The 27695-nt window shown below is 35.7% G+C and overlaps 1 protein-coding gene across 9 annotated transcripts in view; it reads right to left on the reverse strand.

Annotated features, from left to right (window-relative positions):
* PPHLN1 (periphilin 1) overlaps positions 1 to 27695 on the reverse strand; it is a 138004-nt gene that overhangs the window by 53357 nt on the left and 56952 nt on the right. For 7 of the 9 annotated variants that reach the window (XM_058743084.1, XM_058743078.1, XM_058743085.1 and 4 more), the window contains 4 exons: positions 24382 to 24593; positions 14611 to 14667; positions 11845 to 11924; positions 8887 to 9006 (listed from right to left, as the gene is read on the reverse strand). In XM_058743084.1, the coding sequence (XP_058599067.1) occupies positions 8887 to 9006; positions 11845 to 11924; positions 14611 to 14667; positions 24382 to 24593 (469 nt within the window). The remainder of the gene's footprint in view (positions 1 to 8886; positions 9007 to 11844; positions 11925 to 14610; positions 14668 to 24381; positions 24594 to 27695) is intronic. The other 2 variants (XM_058743086.1, XM_058743083.1) reach the window with 1 other exon arrangement.

The raw sequence follows: 27695 nt of genomic DNA on the forward strand, positions 1-27695 counted from the left end.
TAAAAAGTAAACTGGAAAATGCACAAAATTGTGGAAATTTAAGAACACACCTTTAAACAATAGACCAAAGAAGAAATTATACTGAAAGCAGGAAATGCTTAAGAAACAAATGAAAATACCATGTACAAAAACTTATGAGAAGTAGCAAAGCAGTGCTAAGGGAGAAATTAATGGCTATAAACACTTATATTAAACAAGAATGAGTTCAAATCAACAACCTAACTTTACCACTTAAGGAACTAGAAAAACAGAAAAATCAGAACTAAACCCAAAGATACCAGAAGGAAAGAAATATTAAAGATTAGAGCAGAGATAAATGAAGTAGATAGAAAACAAAAGAAAAAAAAAAAGTTGGTTCTTCGAAAAGATCAACAAAATTGACAAACCTTTAGTTAGATGGACTAAGAGAAGACTCCAATTACTAAAATCAGAAATAAAAGTGGGAACATTACTACCAATCCTACAGAAATAAAAAGAATTATTAAGAGAGTACTATGAACAAGTGCATGCTGACAAAAAGGATAACCTAGGTAAAATGGAAAAATTCCTAGAAACACAAAACCTACCAAAACTAAATCAAGAAGAAATATAAAACCTAAACAGACTTGAAACTTGTAAGGAAACTGAATCAGTAATCAAAATCCTCCCAACAAAGAAAAGCCATGGACCTTATGGCTTCACCGGTTCTACTAAACATATAAAGAACTAATACCAAGCTGGGCGCCTGGGTAACTCAGTCAGTTAAGCTTCTGACTTTGGCTCAGGTCATGATCTTGAGGTTTGTGGGTTTGAGCCCTGGGTCACGCCCTGTGCTGACAGCTTAGAACCTGAAGCCTGCTTCAGATTCTGTCTCCCGTACTCTCTCTACCCCTCCCCCACTCACAATATGTCTCTCAAAATTAAATGTTAAAAAAATAGTAATAATAATAAATTAATAAAGAACTAATACCAAGCCTTTAAAAACTCTTCCAAAACTGAAGAGGAAGGAATTCTTCCTAACTCATTCTATGAGGACATTACCCTGATACAAAGCCAGACAAAGACACAACAACAAACAGTCCAATATCCCTTAGGAACACTGATGCAAAAATATCTCAACAAGACACTAGCACAAGGAATTCAGCAGCATAAATTCAGCAGCATATAAAAAGGATTATATACATCATTACCAAGTGGCATTTATGCCTGAAATGCAAGGGATGATTTAACATAGGAAAACTAATGAGTGTAATACTCCACATCATCAGAATAAAGGGAAAAAGCTACATGATCATCTCAATTGATACAGAAAAAGTATCTGACAAAATTTAACACCTTTTCATGATGAAACACTCAACAAACTAGGAATAGAAGTAAACCATCTCAAAATAATAAAAGTCATATATGAAAAAACTACAGCGAACATCACACTTGATACTGAAAGGCTAAAAGATTTTTCTTTAAAATCATGAACAAAGCAAGGATGCTTGCTTTCATCACTTCTATGCAAAACAGTACTTAGAGTTTTAGCCAGAACAGTTAGGGGAGGGGGGTGGTAGGAAAGGAGAAGAAAGGAAAGGTACGCAAATTAGAAAGGAATAAGTAAAATTATCTCTGATTGCAGATATGACCTTATATGTAGAAAACCCTAAAGATTATGCACACACACCCTGATAAATGAATTCAGCAAAGTAGCAAGGTACAAACTCAGCACACAAAAATTGTGTTTCTATAAATGAACAATGGAATTATCTGAAAAGGAAATTACAAAACAATTCCATTTACAATAGTATCAAACAGAATAAAATACTTAGGAACCGGCGTGCCTGGGTGGCTCAGTCAGTTAAGCATCCAACTTTTGATTTTGGCTCAGGTCATGATCTCATGGTTTGTGAGTTCAAGCCCTGCATTCTCCTTCTCCCTCTCTCTCTCTGCCCCTCCCCTGCTCTCTCTCTCTCTCTCTCTCTCAAAAATAAATAAATAAACTAAAACAAACAAACAAACAAACAAACAAAAACTACTTAGGAATTAACCAAGGAGATGAAAAACTTGTATAATGAAAACAACAAAAACACTGCTGAAAGAAAACATAAATAAATGGAAACACATCCCACGTTCACACAATGAAAGACAGTATTGTTAAAATGTCAATACCATCCAAAGCAATGTACAGATTCAAGGCAATCCCTACCAAAATCCCAATGGGATTTTCTGCAGAAATTAAAACAAAACAAAACGAAAGAAACCCAACTCTACAAAAATTTGTAAGGAATCTCATGGGACTCTAGATAAGCAAAATAAACCTTGAAAAAAAAGAGCAAAAGTAGAAGACCTATACTTCCTATTTCAAAACTTACTACCAAGGTCCATTAATCAAATCAGTGTAATACTGGCATACAGACAGATATATATAGAACAGAGAGTCCAGAAATAAGTCTTCTTACATACGTCAAATGATTTTTAACAAAGATAACCAAGACCATTCAATGGGAAAAATACAGTCTTTTCAACAAGTGAAACTGGGAATACTGGATATCCACATGCAAAAGAATGAAGCTGGATCCTTACCTAACACCATCTACAAAAATTAACTCACAATGGATCAAGGACCTAAATGTAGGACCGAAAACAATAAAACTCTTAGAAGAAAACATAGGACAAAAGCTTCATGACTTTAGCTTTGCCAATGATTTCTTCTACATGACACCAAAGGCACAGGTAACCAAACAGAGAGAGAGAGAGAGAGAGAAAGAGAAAAAACTTGGACTTATTGAAAAATGTAAAATTTTGCTTATTAAATAACACTATCAACAGAGTAAAAAAGTAACCCATAGAATGGGAGAAATATCTGTAAATCATGTATCTGATAAGGGGGATTAATATCTAGAATTTATAGAGAACTTCTAAAACTCAACAACAATGAAACAAATAACTAAAAAATGAACAATGAACTTGAATTCACATTTCTTCTAAAGAGATATATGAATGGCCACTAAGTACAAGAAAAATGCTCAACATCACTAATCATTAGAGAAATGTAAATCAAAACTACAATGAGATACCACCTCATATCCATTAGGGTGACTACTAGCAAAAAGCAAACAAACAGACAGACAAAAAAAAACCCAGAAAACTACAATTGATAGTGAGGATGTAGATAAATTGGAGCCCTTGTGCACTGTTGATGGGAATGTAAAATGGTATAGTCACTGTGGAAAACAATATGGCAGTTCCTCAAAAATTAAAAATACAATTACCATATGATACAGCAATTCCACTTCTGAATACCTATCCAAAATAACTAAAAGCAGGGTCTTGAAGATAGGTGTATACCCATGCTCATAGCAGCATTATTCACAAAGCTAAAATGTAGAAGCAACCCACGTTATCTATTGGCAGATAAATGGATAAGCAAAATGTGGTACATATACACAATGGAATATTGTTCAGCCTTAATAAGGGAAGAAATTCTGTAATATGCTATAACACGGATGACCCTTGAAGACATTATGCTAAATGAAATAGCCAATCACAAAAGACAAATACTGTATGAACCACTTCTATGAGATACTTAGAGTAGTCAAAATCTTAATGACAGAAAACATAATGGTGGTTGCCAGGGGTTGGGAGAATAAACTGATAAATTGCTTTAGGGAGTTATCATTTAATGGGTATAGTTTTACTTTTACAAGGTGAAAAGAGTTAGGAGGATGAACGGTGGATGGCTATACAATAATACTAATGTATTTAATACCACTGAGCTATACCCTTATTAACAATGGTTAAGATGATAAATCTTATGTATTTAAGATAGAAATCCCAGTATCAGTATCAGGTTTCTAACACCAGGTTAACAATTAGATTTGAATGATGTTAAGGAAATTGGATTACTTATACAACCAGTGTTCTGACTAAAACCCAAGATCAAAATCTGCCACTAGATTCCATTTTAGTTAAGTTAATGCAAAAAAACCAAAACAAAACAAAAAACCTGTTGAAGTTTAAAACACACTGAAGATAGAAATTTCAGGCTTTATCATAATTCTAGGCCTACACACAAAAATATAAATTGATGAGCATAGAAAGCACATCAGAGCAGATACACGTTTTTAGAAAACAAGAAGAAAAAATAAATTGACACTAAAAGAGCTTATTAAAAAATTATATATAATTATACAATTATATAATTAGATATGTATTTTTCAAGGTACTGTAGAGGGAAAACAAGACAAGTGCTTGAGATACATTCAGTGTATATTTAACAAGTACAAACAATATTTTTAATAAGGGCAATAATGACCTTTAATAAGGGCATCCATGACCACAAAAGCAGCATAAATTTTAAAACAGGAAGGGAAAGACCAACCTTGATTCTTATCTCAAACACTACTGATTCCACTGAATTAATATGAATTGGAAAGAGAGCTATTAAAGATAGGTATTCTACAATGGAGAAAGTAAGCAGATACTGAAGTAGAAAATGACACTTTGTATGTGGAAAAACATAAATCATATTTTCACATTTAAGTAAGAAAAATGTCAAAATTTTCTTCTATAGGAAGAAGTAACTGTTCTACTGGGACATTCTAAGAGCCCCCAAGTAATTTGCTTTTCATTCTGATAGCCAAAAGCTAAACTCTGATGGCCATTTGTTTGAGGATCGTAAATTATGTCTCTACAAAACTTGACTGTAAGCTCCTAGACAGCTAGGATGGTGTCTCTAATGCAGTGTTTGACATAAGTAGATGCAGAATGAATACTTAGCAAATTTAAATAAGCTATGAGAAAGCCAGTATGGTATTATTTTCTGAAAATATGTAACTTAAAATACTAATCCTAAAATATGCACTGTGAAAAATTTCATAGTCAAGTCTGCTAAATTATGTGAATTTTATTATCCATCTTCCTTTCACAGACCACTGATGAGCATATTAACATCTTAAAACCCCTGAAAAGTGTTGCAATATCAAAGTAACCTTTTTTTTTTTTTTTAAAGTTTATTTATTTTGAGAGAGAGTGAAAGAGTGCAAGAGAGGGAGAGGGAGAGGGAGAGTCAGAGAGGGACAGAGAGAATCCCAAGCAGGCTCTGCACCTACAGTGCTGAGTCTGACTTGGGGCTCAAACCCAAGGGCCTCAAAGCCAAGAACCGTGAGATCATGACCTAGGCCAAAATCAAGAGTCAGATGTTTAACTGAGTGAACCACCCAGACACCCCTAACCTACCTCTTTCAAATCTAGCATTTCCCAAACATACTGGCTAACAGAATATTTTCTTCCCCTCAGATCATTAAGACTCTTTAGAATTACTATTCTATCAAATATTTAGGGAAATCTCTATTAGAGCCCAAAAGGTAAAAGAATAAAGCTGAACAGCAGATTGAATTACAACATTCCCGAATGGTTAAGCATATCACTGAATGTATCTTCAATTTCACTGAACTTTCGGTAAATTACATGGTCTCCCAAATTGTTTAAAACTATATTCACAGCAGCAAGAGAAGATAAACTGGAAAGCTAAATATTTAATCTGTCCCTAGTCATAAAAATAAATCTACACAATGTTTCTGAAGTACATGGACCATTACTTAATAAGTAACATGAAGGAGCACCTGGGTGGCTTAGTCAGTAGAGTGAGGGGCTCTTGATCTCAGCTTTTGAGTTCGAGCCCCATATTGGGTGTAGAAATTACTTAAAAAAAAAATAAAATCTTAAAAAAACCCCAAATTTTATAAAATAAAAATACTGCCACAACTACATTTAAACACACACACACACACACACACACACACACACACACACACAGTACTATGCCAATGTCTTTCTTCGCATCAAAGCCTTTTTTCCTTATAGTTTATTCTACCTAATCAGATATGAGTTTACAAAATTAAAGTCAAAATTCTATTTCTTAGGGCACCTGGGTGTCTCAGTCGGTTAAGTATCTGACTTCAGCTCAGATCATAATCTCATGGTTCACAGATTTGAGCCCCATGTCTGCAATGACAGTGCAAAGCCTGCTTGGAATTCTCTCTCTCTCTCTCTCTCTCTCTCTCTCTCTCTCTGCACTTCCCCACTCATGCTTTCTCTCTCTCAAAATTAATCAACTTAAAAACTTTTTTTAATTACTTAAAAAAAAATTCTATTTCTCAAAAAGCACAGATCACTGAAATGAGTAACTATTTAAAAACTGCCTGAGAACAGAGGTTACTTACTATCTGAGCAAAACTTTAATAAGATATGGTGGGATCAAGTTCTTTTGTTTAATGACTTTTTTTAAGTAGGCTTCCCACCCAGTGTGGAGACAATGTGGGGCTTGAACTCAGGATCCTGTGATCAAGACCTGAGCTGAGATCAAGAGTCCAACATTCAACAAACTGAGTCACCCAGGTGTCCTATGGGATTAAGTTTTTAAATAAAAGAACAACAGTACCATAAAAATTTCCCAGCTGCTTTATTTCCAGTATAAGAAAGTATCACTATAACTTGAAAAACATTTTAGACAGGGCTATAAATTGATGCTGCTGCTCTAGTCAACATTAATGATGGGAGCACCTGGGTGGCTCAGTTGGTTAAGTGTCTGACTTTGGCTCACGTCATGATTTCATGGTCAGTGAGTTCAAGCCCTGCACTGGGCTCTATGCTGACAGCTCAGAGCCTAGAGCCTACTTTAGATTCTATGTCTCCTTCTCTCTCTGCCCCTTCCTTACTCACGCTCTGTCTCTCAAAAATGAATAAACGCTAAAAGAAAAAAAATTTTTTTAAAGACATTAATGATGTACACCATGTAACAAACATAATAAAGAGATCTCAACCCTAATCTCACTCACCTTGCCTTTGGTCCAACAAAAGACTGTGACTGACCTATGACTCCACTTACAGAGAGCTCTTGATTACTTATTAGCTACTTATTAATTAGCTCTTTATTACTTGTTAGCTTCTTATTAATGCAAAATCTAGCAAATTCGGTTCATATTTTAAGAGAAAAAATAAGGAGGTTAAAAAGACCCAATGTGACTGACTATTCAGTCAAGATCCATTCAAATAATGATGAAAGAACAGAAGTATTTAAAACCTAGGGCAGGTTGACAGTGAGGACTGTTTATTATTTTTTTTTAATTAAGAGACATAAAAAATGATGGGGGGGAAAGGGTGCCTAGGTGGCTCAGTCAGTCGAGCTTCCAACTCTTAATTTCAGTTCAGGCCATGGTCCCAGGGTCAGGGGACCCAGCCCTGCATCGGGCTCCGTGCTGAGCACGGAGCCTGCTTGGGATTCTCTCTCTCTCCCCAACAAGCCCAACCCTCTCCTCCTCTCCTCTGCTGGTGCTCTTTCTCTCTCTCTCTCTCTCTCTCTCTCTTAAAAAAAAAAAAAAAAAAAAAGTGATGGGGTGATGAATATATCTTAATAAAGCCTTGCTAATTGAAGGGTACTAAACAAACAAGAAAACAGAATTTTTGGAAGTTTTAAAATCCTGAGAAAAATTATCAGTTCTCTAAAATAGCAATTTTGAGTATATAGATTAATATAAAACCCACTATTGTAATTATTAAAGAATATAAACAAAATGGCCCTATTAAACTACTTTATTGTTCATGCTTTAAAATTGTGCTGAAAAGGTGCCAAAAAGGAACAGCTAGATCATGTTGATACATATTTACTCAAGAATACATATAGGAGTGCCTGGATGGCTCAGTTGGGTACGTGTCTGACTCTTGATTTTGGCTCAAGTTGTGATCTCACGGTCCTGAGATAGAGCCAGATGTCAGGCTCTGAGCTGGGCATGGAACCTGCTTATGATTCTCTCTCTCCCTCTGCCTCTGTCTCTCCCCTGCACACTCTCATGCATGCATTCTCTCACTTAAAAAAAAAAAAAAAAAAGACACATAAATATCTACTTTAATAGGTACAATAACAAGGAAACCTTGACCTACTTAAGAACAATTGATATCTAAATGACAAATTAGCATTTTAAAAATGAAAGGCTTTATTTGTGTAAGCACTGATAGAGTCTATACTGGTTTGTACTTTCTATGAGCAGTGTACATTATTACTCTGGAAACAATGTTTGTAGGTATACAAAGATTTATGTAGGTATATGAGTTTTATATCAAATTCCATTGCTTGATCCATTTTATCAAAGAACTTTCTAATAAAGGTATCTTAAAATTTATTGAAAAGCCAGAAATTTTCAAGTCTACGTAATTGGTCATGGTACAGAGATTTTTATATTTTCTGCATATCATGCCAAAATAATCTTAGACCAACACTTGAATTGAAAAGCTTAATTTTGCCAATGAAACATCTACATTTCCCTATTAGAGAGGTTACAAGTTATACAGAGAAGTCTGAGTTCGTCTTCAAATATTTTAATGCAAAGATTCATGAATAGTATTCTTTGGACCCAAAAATGCTCTCATCTTTTGGTACTCAAGACTCACCAAAGGTCACAGGTAACCCAACAATGAATAATTCCATTTCTTGAGATATTTATGAGATAATTTAGAGTGAAATAGCATGTAATATAAATACAGTCCAAGATCTAAGGTCTAAACAGATTTTTGTTCTGAATTCGCTGGTTATGACTAGTGGCTTAGCATGATTTCGAGAGATACTTTTAACAACAACAAAAAAAAACATAAAAGAAGCTTATATAAAATGCATTCTCCTTATAGTCCATATTTATACTATTTTTTCACTTCTAAACTACCAGAGAAATTCAGGTATAGTACAATTACTGAACAGAGTCATTCATAATCATACTATTACTCTGCGTGGTACACGTTAATAATTCATGAGGATGTTTTCCCCATTTGTGTTTTGCAGAACTAGAACAAACCAAATATTTCCCACCCATAATTTAAAATCCAGACAAAACTCTTTATGTGAAACCTAAAGGGGACATTATGCCTTACCTCATACTCAGAAATTTCAGGTAAGTTACTCTCATCTGCCTTTTCCAGCTTTTCAGCAGCCCACTTGCTTGCAGCCTCAGCAAGTTCCTTTTCGGTTAGCCGACTGGGTTTGTCTAACACCTAATAAAAACAGAAGCACAGTTCTATTACAATCCTCAAAAGCATTTAAACTTCAAATACATCAAGAAGTACATCCCACTTAACTTATAATTATGTAAGCCTCCAAATGTATATAGAGAACAAGTACATCTTTTATTTGCTTTTTCAAAAATATTCAAGATAGAATTTCTCTAAGTAGCAATTCCTTTTGGACATACAGAATAGATCTGACTTCTAATTTCATTTACATAGAGCTTTAAAAATTCATCTTAAAGAACAAAAAAAATTAATATACTAATAGTATTTGAAATATTCAGAACATCATACTGATTTAAATTTTGTATCTTTATTATATTCAATGAAATAAATAATGCCAAAATGTCATCAAGGTGAATTCCTAATTAATGCAGTAGAAAAGTCAGACATGCTATTTTCATAATTTATAATAATTTACATAAATCATACTCCTTACACAAAATTTATACACTTAAATTTCATTTTTTGATATTTCCACTGCTTCCCTTCTTCAACCATACACAATATTAAACAATGTATGGAATTTAGAGTTACAGGATTTGAATGCCAGCTTCATTACTTGCTAGATAAATGATTTTATATGCATAATTAATGACACTGCGAAGCCCTGGTTTCCACATTTACAAAACAGGTACTAATAATATTCAGTTTTACAAAGTAGTTGTGAGAATCAAGAGAAGTAACAGGCCTGAGAGTACCTATCACTAGTGCTTCGTACTTCAGTTTTGTTTGTTTCCATATTCACTGTTACAAATCAGTTATAGTAAAACATTTGAAGAAGATCAGTTCATGAGGTCAATATAAAAATGAAGAAAATAGGGGCGCCTGGGTGGCGCAGTCGGTTAAGCGTCCGACTTCAGCCAGGTCACGATCTCGCGGTCCGTGAGTTCGAGCCCTGCGTCAGGCTCTGGGCTGATGGCTCGGAGCCTGGAGCCTGTTTCCGATTCTGTGTCTCCCTCTCTCTCTGCCCCTCCCCCGTTCATGCTCTGTCTCTGTCTGTCCCAAAAATAAATTAAAAAAAAAAAAAAAAAAATGAAGAAAATAAATCATTTTTTTCTGGATCACCTGATTCCCACAATACTGTTTACAGGCCTATGCTACAGACTAAGATATAAAAACCCACTGAGCCTAAGGGGCACCTGGGTGGCTCAGTGGGTTAAGCATCTGACTCTTCAACTTTTTTCATCACTGTTGTACAGTTTTCAGTGTAAAGGTATTTCACCTCCTTGGCTAAATTTATTCCTAAGTACTTTATTCTTTTTGATGCTACTGTAAATGGGACTATTTTCTTTCTTTCTTTTTTTTTTAACATTTATTTATTTTTAATAGACAGAAAGAGACAGAGGATAAGCAGGGGAGGAGCAGAAAGAGAGGGAGACACAGAATCTGAGGTAGGCTCCAGGCTCTGAGCTATCAGCACAGAGCCCTACATGGGGCTCAAACTCACGAATCGCGAGATCATGACCCAGGCCAAACTCGGGCGCTTAACTGACTGAGCCACCCAGGCACTCCGGGAATATTTTCTTATCTTCTCTTTTTTATAGTTTATAACTGGTGTATAGAAATGCAACTTTTGCATATTGATTTTGTATCCTGCAACTTTACCGAATTTATGTATTAGTTCTAACAGCTTTTTGGTGGAGTCTTTAAGAGTTTTCTATATATAATATAATGCCACCTGCAAAACAAAAAAAAAAGTCTTACTTCTCCCTTCCCAATTTGGATGTTTTTAAATATCTTTTTCTTACCTAACTGTTACGGGTAGGATTTCCAGTCATATGTTGGTTAGAAGTGGCAATAGTGGGCCAATTGTCTTGTTCTTGATCTTAAGGAAAAGCTTTCAGCTTTTCACCACAGAGTATGATGTTAGCTCTGGCTTGCGATATCAGGCCTTTATTATGTTGAGGTTCTATTCCTCTATACCCAGTTTGTTCAGAGGTTTTATCATGAATGGATGTTGAATTTTGTCAAATGCTATTTTTTTGCATTTATTGAGATGATCATATATTTTTATCCTTCATTTTGCTGATGCAATATATCACACTGCTTGATTCGTGGGTAATTCATCATCTTTGTATCCCTGGAATAAATCCCATATGATCATGGTGTATGCTACTTTTAATGTGCTGTTGAATTCGGTTTGGCAGTATTTTGGTTGAAGATTTCCACATGTACATTCTCAGAGATACTGGCCTATAATTTTCTTTTCTCGTACTGTTCTTGTCTGGTTTTGGTAGAAAGGTAATGCTGGCCTCAAAATGAGCCTGGAAGTATTACCTCCTCTTATATTTTTTAGAAGAGTTTGAGAAGGATTAGTATTCTTGAAATGTTTGAAAGAATTTGCCAGTGAAATAATTTGAGAAAATTATTTAACTTCTGAGCCTTTTCTATAAAATGGATCTAACTACTTATACCATGGGATTTCTGTATGCATACAAAAAATATATATATTAAAATATAACTAGAATCAAGTAGTTATGCAATAAATGTTAGGTCTCTGCCTTACTCACGTCTCCCAAAATAAAAGCACAGTCCCATCAAATATGCCCTATGTGAATATTCATCCCCATCTTGTTATGGTCAAGATGCGCAATGGATGAAGTACCAATTTTAGCATAATCTGTGGAAAAAAAGTCTTCGAGAAAACTGCTCATTTATTTTGATAGCTACCTTCAAGTTGTGGTTACTTAAGATTCAAATATTTAAATGCAGCAAATTATCCTCATTAGGTTTGACAGTAAAGAATAAAAGCACCTGTACCAGACAGTCCATCTCGTTTACTTTGTAATTCCTCTTTAAACTGATTTTTAAAATATAACAAACCTTTGATGAAGGAACTGCTGAAGAACTTGAGGGTGAAGTGTCTCTTGATGTTTTTAAAGACTGAACAGGTCTCTCTTTACCTGTTTAAGAAAACATAAAATGCAATTTTCTAGCTCATTTGTTTTCAATTAGAGTGACTTTGTAATTAAATAAATGAGAGGGGGCGTCATAAATTCATTTTAGTAGTGAAGTCTTCATTACATTATTAAATTAAATCTGTTAATACCTAAGTCCACCTATCTCTTTCCAGGGCTGTGTACCATAAGAAATTTCAAATAACCTAGAACCAATGGACATCATATTTGGCAATTCAGGCCATATCAAGGCCAGTTAGCCAACACAGAACCACTGAGAAGACCTCCAGAATGGCAAAAGACTAAACTCATAAATGCTTCCTCCTCCAAGTTCCTAAAAGCTAACTTTTATCACAATAAAAATTCAAGAGTAGTTATTATATAAATACCACAAAGAGAACTAGCTAATTAAATGACAGCTCAAAGCGAGGGGTATGTAGGGAAATATAGCAGATATTCCTGAAATGTTTAGTTTAAAAAATGAAAACTAGAAAAATTATAATATGGAGCACCAATCCAATGCCTGGTATGAATGAGTACCCAAATATTTGTTAAGTGGTTAAAAATAAATCTGTGTGAGATAATCATTACCCTTTATCTTCAGTCACTATAGACACTAATGTAGTGCTATATGTATATCATCATTTTTATAGAAACTGAAGCCAGAAACTAGATTTAAACAATATTACTTTAGTCAGTTCAACAACACAGAAAATTGTTTTACTTAAATATAATCATAAAAATAACGATGAGCTGTTACTGATACAAAAACATTTCATTAAACTATTTGTATGTGTCAAATATAATATAAATTTTCTGCTCTACATTGCTAAGAAAACTGACAAAATTAAACTGCAGAGAAAAGGAGAAGGTGCCACTAAGTTTGGAGTGACATGGAAGCTGGTCAAGACTAGACAGTGGGTTAGGGCCAAGAAAGCAGTCAAGAGCAAAAGCAAAGACAAAACGACCTTGAAACTGAGGCAAAGCCAGCTTCAGTCACAAAGCCTCTTAAGCTCTTCCTGCCATGGTCAAGATTGCTAAGTAAGAGCCTAAAGGCTCAAGGGCAATAGTGAATAACATCTCTTTCCAATGTCCTACAGACCTGGAAAGCCTTTCACTGCAGGCACTTCTCTCACCTCCCCAGGGACATCTGGTAATTTTTTACTGTCACCAGTGGTAGAGTGCCATTGGCACACAGTAAGTAGAGGCTGGGGATGTTGCCAGAACACCCTACAAATGTACAAAACAACATCTCCCAACAAAGAATTATCCAGCCTCAAATGTCAACAGTGCCAAGGATGAGAATGCCTGCTCTAGGCACAGTATTCTACCTCTGAGACTCCAACAGTCTTATAAAAGACGTTAACCCTAGAATCTTTTAACTTGTGATGTTAAGAGGCTTTCACAATAAAATCATTTTAAAAATTCTTGTAGACCTTAAAAACCAAAAAATACCAACCATCCCTACATCCCAAAATGATTAAGAACACGGTTTACTTAGTCATTTTCTACTGTATTTCCATTGCATATGGCAAATTCCACATCATACTGTGACAGTGTCGGTCTATTCCACTGCACCAAAAGCTCCAAGTATCATAGCTTATTTCTGAATAGCCAGGGCCTACCTCGTTCAAGTCCTTTAAGAAAACAGTAAGTCAAAAATTAGGTGAAAAAATAAATTATTTTTCTACCCTTAGGATACAGTGACCTCCCCATTCTATTAAGATAAGCAATTCCTTGAAAGAAGTTGAGGGCTTGACCAATCAGCACAGCAAACTATGCTAATTAAAGGCGTATTTATAGGCTCTCAACTCTCACACAAAGCTAGACATGGAACAAGCAGCTGATAATCTCTTACTCAGCAAAATCTTACAAACACGAAATCAGCACTGCAGGTATGTCAATTACAGTACCAAATGTAGTCTTAGGATCTTCCCAGATTATAGCTGCATTAAGGGCTAATTTAAGCAGATTTCAACCAATCTCAGTGTGCAGAAGCAAAGAATACTGAAGGGTAGAGCAAGTGGTAGATCATATCTCCACATCTACTCATATATACCTGTTGCATGAAGGGCAGGGACAGGCAAGAAGCAAAGAATAAAGGAAAAGGATGCTACAACAGAAAGAACACAGAAAAGGTAAAAAGAAATTCTCTGATCCTCCTGTTATCAGGTCCTATGTGTCAATGGTTTGTTTATTCTACAGATCTCCATCTCCTTTGAGGTGGCTATTCCTGACCAGGAATGGCTAGCCCAGACAACCAACTCACATATTCCCTCCATATCCTACTACCTATATCTATTACTATTAAATTCTGGGGTCACCTGGGTGGCTCAGTCAGTTAAGTGTCCGACTTTAGCTCAGGTCATGATCTCATAGTTTGTGAGAACCCCATGTCGGGCTCTGTGCTCACAGCTCAGCGCCTGGTGAGCTCAGAGCCTGGAACCTGCTTCAGATTCTGTTTCTCCCTCTCTCTCTGTCCCTCCCCTGCTCACGTCTGTGTGTGGGGTGTGTGTGTGTGCGTGTGTGTGTGTGTGTCTCAAAAATAAATAAACATTAAAAAACATTTTAATTCTGGTTCCAACTAAAGACTAATGGAGCAGTTATACACTTTTCCCATTTCTGTAACCTCTGTCAATTCAAGTCCCCCACCCCTTCACAATCCCAAATCAAAATCTAGCTCAAAACTCACCTCTTTCTGGATTTCCTTCATTCTGCCGTTTGTAGGAGGCACCAGCACGGATGGACTCTAGGGAAAGGTGGGCAAGGAGGAATTAACACCAGCACCTCTGTGCCCAGGAGGGACAAGAGAAGAACCCAGAAGTAGGAGTGATGAGAACAGGAACTTCTGAGTATTTGCTGGTGACCCTAAACCCTTTCTTTTCTACCCTGCCTTCAAATTGGGCTGCCTGAGCAACAGCCACTGAAGAGTAAGAACAAACAGGAGAAAATTTCTGTTTTTAAGATCAGAAGCTAATTGGGTATAATAACAACAAAGTGTTAAGATTAGGCTAACCAAGGATAGCATGAGCAGAAAAGAATGAGAAAAGGGTTATATGATAAGACACCTAAAGCTGAAGACAAGGATCAGGTCTTACTCATCACTGTAAGCACCTATTCTAATCATCATAAAGTTGGCAAAGGATTGGTTAAAAATGACACACACACGCGTGCGCACACACACACACACACACAAACTCAAGAGAGAAAGATGAATCACCACTAAGAATTAAAAAGAATACTGGCAAAGTTTTCATGGTGTATCATATCAGTTACCTGGGCTTACAGTAACTATCTGCAAAGGTCATTCTGACTTACTCTCAAAAGTAGCCCATTACTAAATCTTGCTACTTCTCATACAAAATTTCTCATATATGGATTTTCTTTATAAACAAATCCACAACTACTGTCTTGCTAGAACCCCTAATTGCCCCATATTTACAATCTTGTAAATATTTTGTTAGCTTCCTTACCCACACATCGCTTAGTGATGCAGACATAATTAAGTTTAAATAGCATAAATATGCTAATAAGAGCTCCCAGATATCTTTCCAATAAGATGCAAACTCCTTAACATTACAAAATTTTCTAGTACAGATCTCAAATTGCCACTTTAATTTTTTTCTGAGAATTGTTTTGGTACAGTTAGCACCTTGCATTAAAAAAATATTTTAAGGGGCTGCCTGGATGGCCCAGTCAGCTGAGTGTCAAGACTCTTGATTCCAGCTCAGATCATGATCTCAGTTTGTGAGTACAAGCCACGCACTTGCGCTCTGCACTGACAGTGTCGAGCCTGCCTGGGATTCTCTCTCCCTCTTTTTGCCCTGCACACGTGGGCTCTCTCATTCTCTCTCAAAATAAATAAACTTAAAAAATAGATTTTAAGAAATATGCCAACATTTGCCATCCTACTTCTGCAAGAATGTTGTTAAAAGATGCAATATCCTCTCCCTGTGTTAACTCATCTGTCATCAGGACAATTTTTGTTCCTCCTCAGCAGGTGATCTGTTGTTTGTTTGTTTTTTTTCTAAAGTACACTGTGAACACTATTACTGAACAGTTCTTTGTTTTAGCTAAATCCTTATTCAACTACAACTGTTCAGCACCTTCACAGTGGCATTTACTCTGACTTTTATTGTCACATGTTTCTCCTATAGAAAATTCTTCACCAATTTACTGAATCCTTTTTTGTTATGTGTTTATTTTATTAACTTGCTTCAAATTCTTTGTAGATCAAGAGATGAGAATACTGACAATTTACAAGAAGTGTCTGGAGTCTAGGGATGGCTCATATTAGCTGATAATCGTGGTTTGTCCACATCTCTTCCAAACTCCAAGTTCAGTGACTCCACATCAGTAGCCTGAGATGGTAGTATTCACTCCATGGCAAATACCACAAATCATGTGCTGTTCCCCTGGAGAGTCAGTCTATCAACACACTACAGCTGCTGTGTTTATTGATTTATTGATTTTGATACCAAATTTCAGAGACACTGAAGTAATCACATTTAACTACAGATTCCTATCCATAAAAAAAAAAAGCTTGGGCTGTTTAATAATATCCCAACAGACCAATAAAATCACCCAGCTGAACCCAGCTCAAACAGCAGATTCATAAATAAGTGCTTGTATTAACCCACTAAGTTTTACACGGTTTTGTTTTTTAACACAAGAGATAATGGAAAAAACCCTATTATGCTCACACTCTTCATCTTAGAGTTTTCAATGATCTGTTTATATTAAAACTAAAGTGTTCTCCTCTTGTATTCTATTATAGTATTTTAATGATTTAAAAACAAGTTTTTCTTGAGTCACCTGGTGGACTCACTCAGTAGAGCATAGGACTCTTCATCTTGGGGTTGTGGGGTTGAGCCCCAAATTGGGCACAGATTACTTAAAAAAAAAACAAAACACAAAAAACAAAAAACAAATAAGGGCACCTGGTGGCTCAGTAGGTTAAGCAACCAACTTAGGCTCAGGTTATGTTATCACAGTTCGTGAGTTCGAGCCCTACGTCAAGCTCTGTACTGACAGCTGGAGCCTGGAGCCTGCTTTGGATTCCGTGTCTCCCTCTCTGCCCCTCCCCTGCTCGCTCGCTCTCTCTCTCTCTCTCTCTCTCTCTCTCAAAAGTAAACATTAAAAATAAATAAATAAATTTCAAAAAACTAAAAAATAAAACAAGTTTTTCTTAATATATTGCCATTTGGTTCTCATGCCTTTGTACTTCTGTGTTTTTCCTCCTACATATTACTAACTACATCTTTCTCTTTCTTCTCTGTTGGTTATTATTTCCTAAATGTGAGTATTCCTCCTAACTTCGTTTTTGCTTGCTGCTCTTACATGGCTCCAACCAACACTATGAATACAAATGTCTCTTAAATCCACTTCTTTCACTCCTACCTTTATACTTCTAACTAATAGGATGCTACTCCTCAGCTATTTAGCCTTTACTTCAAATTTACCTCACAGGTGATCTTACTAAGCGACCCTAATTCTGAAGGTGGCAATATGAAAGTCGAAATCCAAGTCAATGTACTGGTAAGTAAAAGAATAAATGAGGAGGAAGAAGATGAAGAGGAACATTGTTTCCACAGCTGAGGTAAAAAGTTCTTCCCATGGAGAAGGAACTTAATGTTTCAACAAACATTTAAAAGTATTATAAGATTTAACAATATTTGGTGACTCTTTGACTAGAATAGCTGATATGAACATCAACAATATCTGATGACTCCTTGAACAAAATAAAACTTCAGAAATGTACCTTCTTCTGGAAAGTGATGACAAAAAGAGCTAGACTCCTCCAAGCCTACCAACTATTATTAATTATTGATAACCCATGTAAGAACAAAGGACACTGCTAGGAAAAAATATTAAAATCATCATTAGAGAGGAGAAAGTTAGGGACCATGTCTTAAAACCTTTCAATTCTTGGCACAATGCCTAACATACAGGAGGAAAACAGGTATTTCTGCATGAAAGTCTTATCAGTAAACAAACTTCACAGCACAGGTAGGACATTCACATCTCCTTTGACAGCTGAAGCTGTGAAAGAGAAATGAAGATATGAACAAATGAAGATGTGGTGGCTACACAGATGCTAACGAAAGGATTTATTTTCTGGATCATGAATAACGACCTGAAAATTTGGGGCTCTTGGTTGGGAAGAACATGATTTCCCAGAGACCCTATTGGTCAAGAAGGTATGAAAGAGAAAATGGAAAGGACACAAGAGAAATGGTCTTGTGGTACAGACACCAAATAAAAATGACAGAAAAAAAAGAAACTAGATAAAGGGGTAGCGAAAGCTTATGCCACCTCTGCTTCCCCAAAACAATCATCTCTAAGAGGTTAGAGATGTAACAAGTAAAGGTAGATTAACTATGAATATTTGGAAGTGAACTTCTGAACAGAACTCTCCTTTTAATACATCAGCTAAAACCACATGGGCTTGCTTTAAAAAATATAAATAAAACATTATACTAACTGTACATATTCTGAATGTATGCTGACAAAATGTATTAAGTCCCTAAACAGAGATGTTATAAATGCCTACACATATGGAAACATCATTAATTGATTAGTTTTTAGAATCTTCATCATTGTGATGCCAGAAAAGCTATACCTGTATTCCTAGGATTCACCCAGGAAACTCATAGCCAAAGCTCTCGTGAGTAATCAACAGATTCTCAATCAAGAACAATATATTCTACAATCAAATTCAACAGCACAATAATACATTGGATCAAAGTCCAAGATCTTCTAAGAAAATACTAAAGTATAGTTCAGGATTTCCTAATATGATACAACACTCATCCGAATAATCCTTCTCCACTTCCTTCCTTCTACCAACTTCTACTCACTCTTCAGACATTACCTAAAATGTCTATTCCTATGGAATGTCTGGTTTGTCCCCCTCACCAGATCATAAACTCAGAGAGCAAAGACTGGATCCCTCTTGCTTGGCAAACCATTTATGTGAAATATATCTTTGATGAATACAAGACTGTATGAGTACTGAACACAAATACAGTCACTTTCAAACCAAAAAATGCTATGATATTCAGCTGCCAAGAGAATGGGTTTATCCTCCCTATTACCTAAAATATACATGCTCTGATTTCTATTACCATCACCACTCTAAACCTGCACCAAAGAAGCCTTCTTTTTAAATGCAGAATTAAACCTTTAAATTTATTGGAATTTCAGTAATAATCCAAAGAGTCATGTCGACTTCCAAATATATTCACAGCCAAAGGTCTTAAGACATGTCTCTTTTCCCATTACACCTAAGTTTAATAATGGAGTCTACCTTCCAAATACACTCTTCTCAAAATAGTATTTTTAATTCTTGTACATTTTCAGTCATCTTAGAAGATGTACCTGCAAAAAGGATTAAACACTGATGATTGACAGTCTTTAAAATGATATTCTAGGGGCACCTGGCTGGCTCAGTCAGTTAGGTGTCTGACTCTTGATTTCGGCTCAGGTCATGACCTCACGATTTGTGTGTTTGAGCCCTGCATCAGGCTCCGTGCTGATAGTGCTGAGACTGCATGGGATTTTCTCTCTCACTCTCTCTCTGCTCCTCCCCTGCTTGTGTGCGCACATCTCTCTCTCTCAAAATAAATAAATTTTAATTAAAATAAAATAAAAAATGCAATACAATACAATACAATACAATAAATCTTCTATTCTTAGTAACAGCTGCTGATCTCAAGAAAATAAAGGGATACTGGGCCCAAAGTCAGAGCTACAGAAAAAAAGATATATATCCCAACAAAAATAATAAGCTTGCAAATCTTCCACAGTAATGGAATTTTAAAAATTCTACCAAAATGTCAAACAGCTTAATTAATGTATAAGCATCAGTGGTAAATCTGAATAATCCATAGGCAAATGTTTAGAACAAATTAACAAAGATGTAGTTTCTATGTATTTAAATAATCATCCCTAGAGCCACAATGGATTTACAAAGCAAAACAAGGTAATTTTTATGTCCCTTTTTGATAGAGGAAATTCATTCTAACTTAAGAGTTTCAAGAAAGCACCTGATAAAGTCTTCCATGAAATCCTCAAGATAAAAGGAAGATAAGAGGATCACAACTAGTTAAAAACAATGCAGAAAAATGGTTGAAGTCCACAGACAGAGGTCTCTAGAGGTTTCTAAATTTGGCTATCTGCCAGTCAACATAATTATTAATGACTAATAAAAAACCCAAAGCATATTTCCTTTGTCGATGAAACTGCTATTTTTATCTGCTGCAAATATACAGAATCACTGAGAGTTTAAGATCTCTATAGAAGAAAATAATAAGCTAAAGTTAATTATATGAAATTTAGCATTCCTAGATTTCTTTTTATGTATAAACTACATGAAAAAAAAAAGTACAGGCTGAAGGGCATTTTGTTAAATAGTAATATATGTGAAGATGGCTTAGGTTTCAATTGCCTACAGTCTCAATAAGGGCCAGTAATACAGTCCAGTTGACAAAGTAAAAGTTCACTTCTGGCATCACAACTTAAAAGGAACAGAAAGAAAATTAGGAAAGCAAAGTTCTGAAAACATGTCAAATAAAAGCTGAAGGAACTAAATATACTTGAACCTGTGGGGGAAAAAAAAAAACCAAGAAGATTATGATTGTATTCTTCAGATACATGAAATGTTACAACATAAAAAAAGAAGAAACATTTTTATGGCTCTAAGACAAATAACTAGTATTGCATAGATGTTATAAGACAAGCTTTAATTGTATCATAAAAAATGAACTATACAAAGATGGAAGTACTGGACTGATATAGTAAATTTACCACAGGAATTATTTTAACAAAGAATGAGGACAGGAAACTGACCTGAGTGATTTCTGGTATCACCTATTAATGTTAAATCATTATCCTCAACAAAGAGTACGATAGGAAAATAATGAGATTCAATTGAGAAAGAGGAGGAAAAAAGGAAATAAATATCTGAGAGTTGACAAATGGGGAAATATCTGGTTGAATTAATAGGAATAAAAATAATAAACTTCAAGTAAAAATACAGGGGATACATATACAACAATTTTAACTGGAACAGTATAATGAACAAAGGGAAAGGCAATGAGGTTAACTAGGACAACCTACACTTAGCATATAAATATGGACAACAAAAAGGAACAAAAAATAATATTATAGTGACAGGTATGAACAGGTAAACCCAATTAAGTTATAGGCAGAAAATTCTTATATACAAAGCACAGAATGAAAATAACATTTTGATTTAGGAGGATTACTCTACAAAGCAGTAAAAGGTTTACAGGTTTAACTCAAAAGGCTATAGAAGAAATTTAATCAAATACATATGTAGACATGTATATGTGAGTGTAAGCACAAAATGGGAAATAAGTAGTTAAGATAAAAAAAGTAGTGAAAACCACTCTGTGGCTTATAATTAATCATATAAGAGATACACTAAATGCACAGAAGAATCAGGAAGAATTAATCTTTAAATGGTTACCATGGCCAAACTACTAGTGATTATTAAATTAAAATTACTCTGAAAAGTATGAACAAAAAGCAAAAAATTAAAAGTTAAACTTAGCAAAATTAGGGCATTAGGAAAGTAAGAAAATTGTTTTTACCTGTTATTTGTAGAAACATTTAAAATTTTTGCCTAAATTTTAACTTACATTAAAAAACTAAATTAACACATTGTTGTTAATTAACCCAATTTAAATGATAATTTAAGGACCCTGTTTCGCAGTCCTTTTTTGAAGAACAGCAAGGTGCCATCACTATCTGTGACATTTAGATTCAAAGCAAGAATTGGTATCAGAAATGTGTAACATAACAGTTACTTTTTCTATTTAATGTTTAAAATAAGACTTCTCCATTAACTTTTTGCAAGATGATTTTATGTAACTATTCTGAAAACTATTCACATGAAAGGAGTATAGAAAAACATTTCAATAGCTCAGTCCAAAGTGTTACAACCCAAGTAACTTGTAAAGAGAGTTTTCCCAGAACAAACATTTTTCTTGATTAAAGAACTTAACTTTTGAAGCTAAATGACTTAATAATATAAACATGAAGGCATACCAAAGTCATATGTTCTATTTCACTCAATTTGCACCGTATTTTAGTTTCCCAGCTTTCTCTGTTATCTATTCATCACTCCAGATAGTAAAACAATTTGACCACAAAGGATGGGGAAAAGTATACGGAGACCCTAAGACAGGAGCATCACATGTGCCTTCCCTACAATTTCATCTCAAGATTTTAAAGTTTCGGCTACTAACTACCAGGCGGAAAGCTGACATAAAATTCCTCCCTAAAAATATGTTTTAGAGGAGAACTGGAAAAAGACAAATTCACTAATAATTAGGTTCACTACAAGCTGTCAAGAATCTTAAGCTTCCATTTTACTCATGTTTTGTTCAAAAGCCTTCATAATCAGTTTCCAAAGATACTTTCCTCCTCTTAATCATTATATTTGTATTTAAGTCAGACACATCAAAAAAAAATACATCTTCTCAGAAGGTGTCTGGCTAATATTTACATCTGTGCATATGAGTGTACTTTAGAACTCAGATGTTATTTATCCTCTTGAAAGGGGAGAGGGTGGGAAAGAGGGAAGTAAAACAAAGGAGAAAATACCAAACTGTAGAGCCTGAACTCCACAGAAAAGCTTTCAGTTACCTGGAACTATATGTTTATTTTAAGCAAGTGGGCATATGTAAGTTACAATGTTTGTTATAAATCCTTCAAATGACATTCTTACCTCCCGTATGACCATTCATATACATGTATCCAAAAATATATTTTTTTGGAAGCCCCACTCTACTTAGCTCTGAAATCAGTAAAAAATTGATAAATTTTCATTAAATAAAGGAATCCAGCAACAGCTACAATGGAGACAATCTAATGATTTGAAGTAACCTTCTCTCAGTCCGAACATGTAGGAAGCAAATGCTGTTAAACTAAAACTCTTATACTTTGGAAGAACATTTAATAGGAAGGAAGTTAAAAAGTAAAGAAAAAGAGAGGTGCCTGGGTGGCTCAGTAGGTTGAGCATCCAACTCGATTTCAGCTCAGGTCATGATCTCACAGTTTGTGGGTTTGAGCCCATCAGGCTCCATGCTGATAGTAGGGAGCCTGCTTGGGATTCTCTCTCTCTCTCCCTCTCTCTCTACCCCTTCCCTGCTCATTCTCTCTCTCTCAAAAAATAAATAAATGAAACTTAAAAAAAAAGGTAAAGAAAAAGAAATATCCTTGACTTTTCTGGTGTCTGTATCTTGGCTTGTAATTCTCCCCACCTAGAAGATACTTTTACTTGTAGAAATCTCAAATAAAAGATGAGCCCAAATGTCATTTCCTCCATGATGTGTTCTTCTAACCCCCAGAGTGAGAATCTCTCTCACCTTGACCTGCTCATGCCAGGTTAACTCATTTATGACATATCAATTCTTATATCAAAGTTATATTTTAGGGGTGTCTGGGTGGCTCAGTTGGTTATGTTTAACTCATGATTTCGGCTCAGGTCATGATCTCACAGTTTGTGGGTTTGAGCCCTGCGTTGGCCTCCACACTGACAGTACAGAGCTTCTTGGGATTCTCTTTCTCCCTTTCTCTCTGCCCCACCCCTCACTCATGCACTCTGTCTCTCAAAGAAATAAAAAATTAAGAAAAAATTATCTTGTCTCTGTTATATTTACATATTGATAAAATTGTTGTTAGTTAAGGGGAAAATACCTAAATATATTCCAGTCCCTGGTGACAGGGATATCCTTCTATCTAACACAGTGCCTTGCATTTAGCAGGCAGGAGGAAGTGTTTGTAAATGAGTTCAATTGTAGGCAGTGGAGTCCAGAAAGATAAAACAGATTATCTAAAAAAGTTGCTTCATTTATTTATTCCAATACATACTGAGCAACTCAGCCAGAATGACATGCTATGATTGCACAGAATGCCATGCATGTCTAGGTACTCCAAATAAAACAAACAAACAAACAAACAAATAAATTGGAGGTTGGAAAAAAAAAATGAACCTAACGTAGGATTTAGCTCTAACATCTATAAATAAGGCTACACCTTGTATTTAGGAGAAACCATTGAGATTTTTCATGAAAAATATACTAATCAGATATATAGAGATAGATGTCTTCTACTGACAGAAGACTGAAGAGAATGGACTAACACAGGAACTAGCAGAAAATATAAGAGTATATAACTTTCCAACATGATTACAAACACATATCTTCTGTGTTGAAGAATTAGAAGTAAAATGTCAATGTGGACCACAACTTGAAACGGTTCCAAAAAAATCTGTGTGGTATTTATTATACTATTCTTTCAACTTTTCTAGAAGTTTCAAAATTTTCAAAATAAAAGGCTAAAAAAATTTCTCCCTTAGCAATACCTATAAGGCAATCTGAATCAATACTTCCTCATTAGTGGAGATTGTAAAAGAAGTCTTAAAAATACATACTTCTATGTTGAGATTGATGGAAAGAGTACGTTTTGCTTCTTTCTGGAGAGTAGCTTCTACTACTGACGCTGGAGCCAGACCTGCTGTGTGGAGAATCCTTTCGCCCTACAGGCGATTCTCTGAAAAAAGGAGGGTCTCTTTTATGAGGAGATCGGTCTCTTGCATAATGGGAAGGGTAGAAACTTTTTCTTCTAAAGCCGTCTCTCATGTCCCTTTGGGGAAAGAAAAAGTGAATTATATCCTGTAAGTTATATATACACAATACAAATGGCAAAAGCTCTGATTACAAGCTGCTCTTTACTGTAATCTTGGTTCCCCACTCCCCCCCTTTTTTTAATCACCACCTAACTTCTAATGTCAGTCCACAAAATGAAATTTTATTGGTGAAATGTGATTTAGAATGCTACATTTCTTCAGTTTGGGGTAGAACGAAGTAGTTAAGGGCAAAAGTTACTTTATTCTAAGCAAACAGAAATTTTAAACTGTGAAAAACACAGTCCTATAGTCTCTACTTCCATTTGCCATTAGCAATATTCCACAGAGCTACCACATTCTCAGTGACATCTAGAGAATGCCAGAGATTTCCCAAGTGGGACATTCAATAGACTATGATCCTCTTCTATAGTCTATACTACTGGTTTTTTAATTGCTATGATTTTGCTTCCCTCGTGCCAGTTGGCAATGTGTACAGACATTTTTGTTGTCACAGCTGGAGAGGAGGGGTTGCCACTTGTGAGTAGGGACCAGAGATGCTCTAAAATCCTACAATGCCCAGGACAGGTCTCGTATGTACATACACACACACACACACACACACACACACACACACACACACACAACAACAACAACAACAAACTATCTGACCCATAATGTTAGTAATACCAAGGTTGAGAAACCCTGGTATCTACCTATTAAGTCCTTGTTCTCTTGAGTTTGCATCCTTAGTGTACAGATTGTTGCTTACCTCTAAACACCAGCTTATAATAACTCACCTCTACTTTTACAAATTGAATTTCCTTATTAAGCAATATAATCAATTCAAAGCAGAAATTAAGTCTGAGTTTTAAAACTTTAGAAAACAAAACCAACTTTAAAATATCAAAGCAAACCAAAATTACTAAAACTATCAAGACCTGGGCCTCTATTTAAAGGAACACCCGGAGTCAAACAGGTTTTAATTGAAGATTTAGCAAGTATACTTCCATATTAAAATTAAGGAACACTGCATTTCAGACAGAAGAATGCTGAGAGATAAGCCACTGGCCTGTAATTTCAAATGCTCAGAAAATAATTTCAGGGGGTGCCTGGGTGGCTCAGTCAGTTAAGTGTCCAACTTTTGATTTCAGCTCAGGTCATGATCTTACGGGTTTTGAGATCAAGCTCCACATCACTGTCAGTGTGGATCCTGCTTGGTATTATCTCTCTCTCCTCTCTCTGCTCTTCCCCCTGCTTGTACACACACACTCTCTCTCACTCTCTCTCTCTCTCTCAAAATAAATAAACATACACTTAAAAAAAAAGAAAATAATTTCAGTATATTGATCAGCAGTCCCTAATATATAAGTTGTCATTGGCAGATTAATACCCAATACATATTGTCCTTACAGGTACAATTGAGTTTCCTGGACCAAAGTAGAAAATAACTAAAACTCATTCATGATAAATGAACTGACAAAACACTACTGCCAAAATAAAGAATTCAAGAAATTCTAATACATTCAAGTTGAGTTACCAAAACAACAGGAGCCATATCAACATCACTGAGAACCAAGTGACTATATAAGCATTACCCACATCTTAGGAACTATACTAGGTGCTGGGGACCCAGTGGTGAACCAAATGCATGCAGTCCCTCCCTCATCATGGAACTCTCAGGCTAGGAGAGGCTGATATTAAACAAATAAACATAGGGGGCAGGGCACCTGTGTGGCTCAGTTGCTAAGCACTGATCTCAGTGTTGTGAGTTCAAGCCCCATGCTGGGCGTGAAGCCTACTTAAAAAAATAAACAAATAGGAGTGACTGGGTGGCTCAGTTGGTTAAGCATCTGACTTCCGCTCAGGCATAATCTCACAGTTCCTGATTTTGAGCCTGGTGTCAGGCTCTGTGCTGACAGCTTAGAGCCTAGAGCCTAATTCGGATTCTGTGTCTCCCTCTCCCTCTGTCTGTCCCCTGTTCACACTCTGTCTTCGCTCTCAAAAAAATAAATAAAAACATTTTTAAAAATTTAAAAATAAATAAATAAAACATGTGAATGCAGTCAAGAGTATAGGCAGGGAGACTAATTAGGAGCTTACTCAGGCAGACAAAAGATAGTGGTAGCTTAGATAAGGTCAGAACAGGGGACTTTAACACACACAAGAATGTATCTTTGTAGACTCAATAGAACATGGTGAATGTCTGACTAATGAGAGTAAGAGATGGGGGTTGCCAAGATGACTCCCAGAATCCTGGCATGATGGATTACTGAAATGAAAAAAAACAGATTTGAGAAACTGGGGTGGGGTAGGAGATCCACATTTAGCCTTGAATATTTTAAGCTTGAGATGCTCATGTAACATCTTAGTAGGCAGTTGCCTACCAATGACATACCAATGTCAAGATTAGAAGAACCTTTTTGGCTATAACTATAAATTTTTCTATAAATAGATTATTATGTAATTTTTTCTATTTAAAGCCTTGGGTAGGACCTAGAATCTAGGACTAGATTAAGGGAACACTTAGGACTAGGAAATTACTACATTGGGAGAGAAATGGGCTATCTGAGAATGAAACAGAATAGCCACAGAAACATGAGGGAAACTGGTAAGTTACTAGGGAAGCCAAGGAAAGCCTACTCCGAGGAGGAGAATAAAGGTTTCCTACACTGAAATTAGAGTTCTTACTGATAACTTATCTAGGGTGTGAAGATACAGGCTCACATGCAGAGGAAAGAGTGCCTACTTTTCTCCAGCAGGAGGCAGGGTAAGGGAGTAGGCAAAAGGCTGAACTACAGTTTCCTAATCCTGACACCAGATGGCGGTAAAATCACAACAGCATAGTTCAGAACCACCAGCGTGGCCTGGGGTGACTGAATATGCTTGGGGTAAGTACATGTTAGATTTTTAATATCTCAGAGCAAAGTCTCACCTCCCCTTCACATCAAGCTCTCATATTTCCCATCATATTTAGCAAAAACCTCACAACAGTCATTATCTACTGTAAGTATCCTCTTTGACAAAGTGATAATGCTAGCCAAGTCCTTTATTCATGTTATTTTGTATGTATATACATTTTTTCATATTTCTATCTCTTTTATCTCTATATCCCAGTATAT

This window comes from Neofelis nebulosa, chromosome 8 (genome assembly GCF_028018385.1).
Source record: "Neofelis nebulosa isolate mNeoNeb1 chromosome 8, mNeoNeb1.pri, whole genome shotgun sequence".
Lineage (NCBI taxonomy): Eukaryota > Metazoa > Chordata > Mammalia > Carnivora > Felidae > Neofelis > Neofelis nebulosa.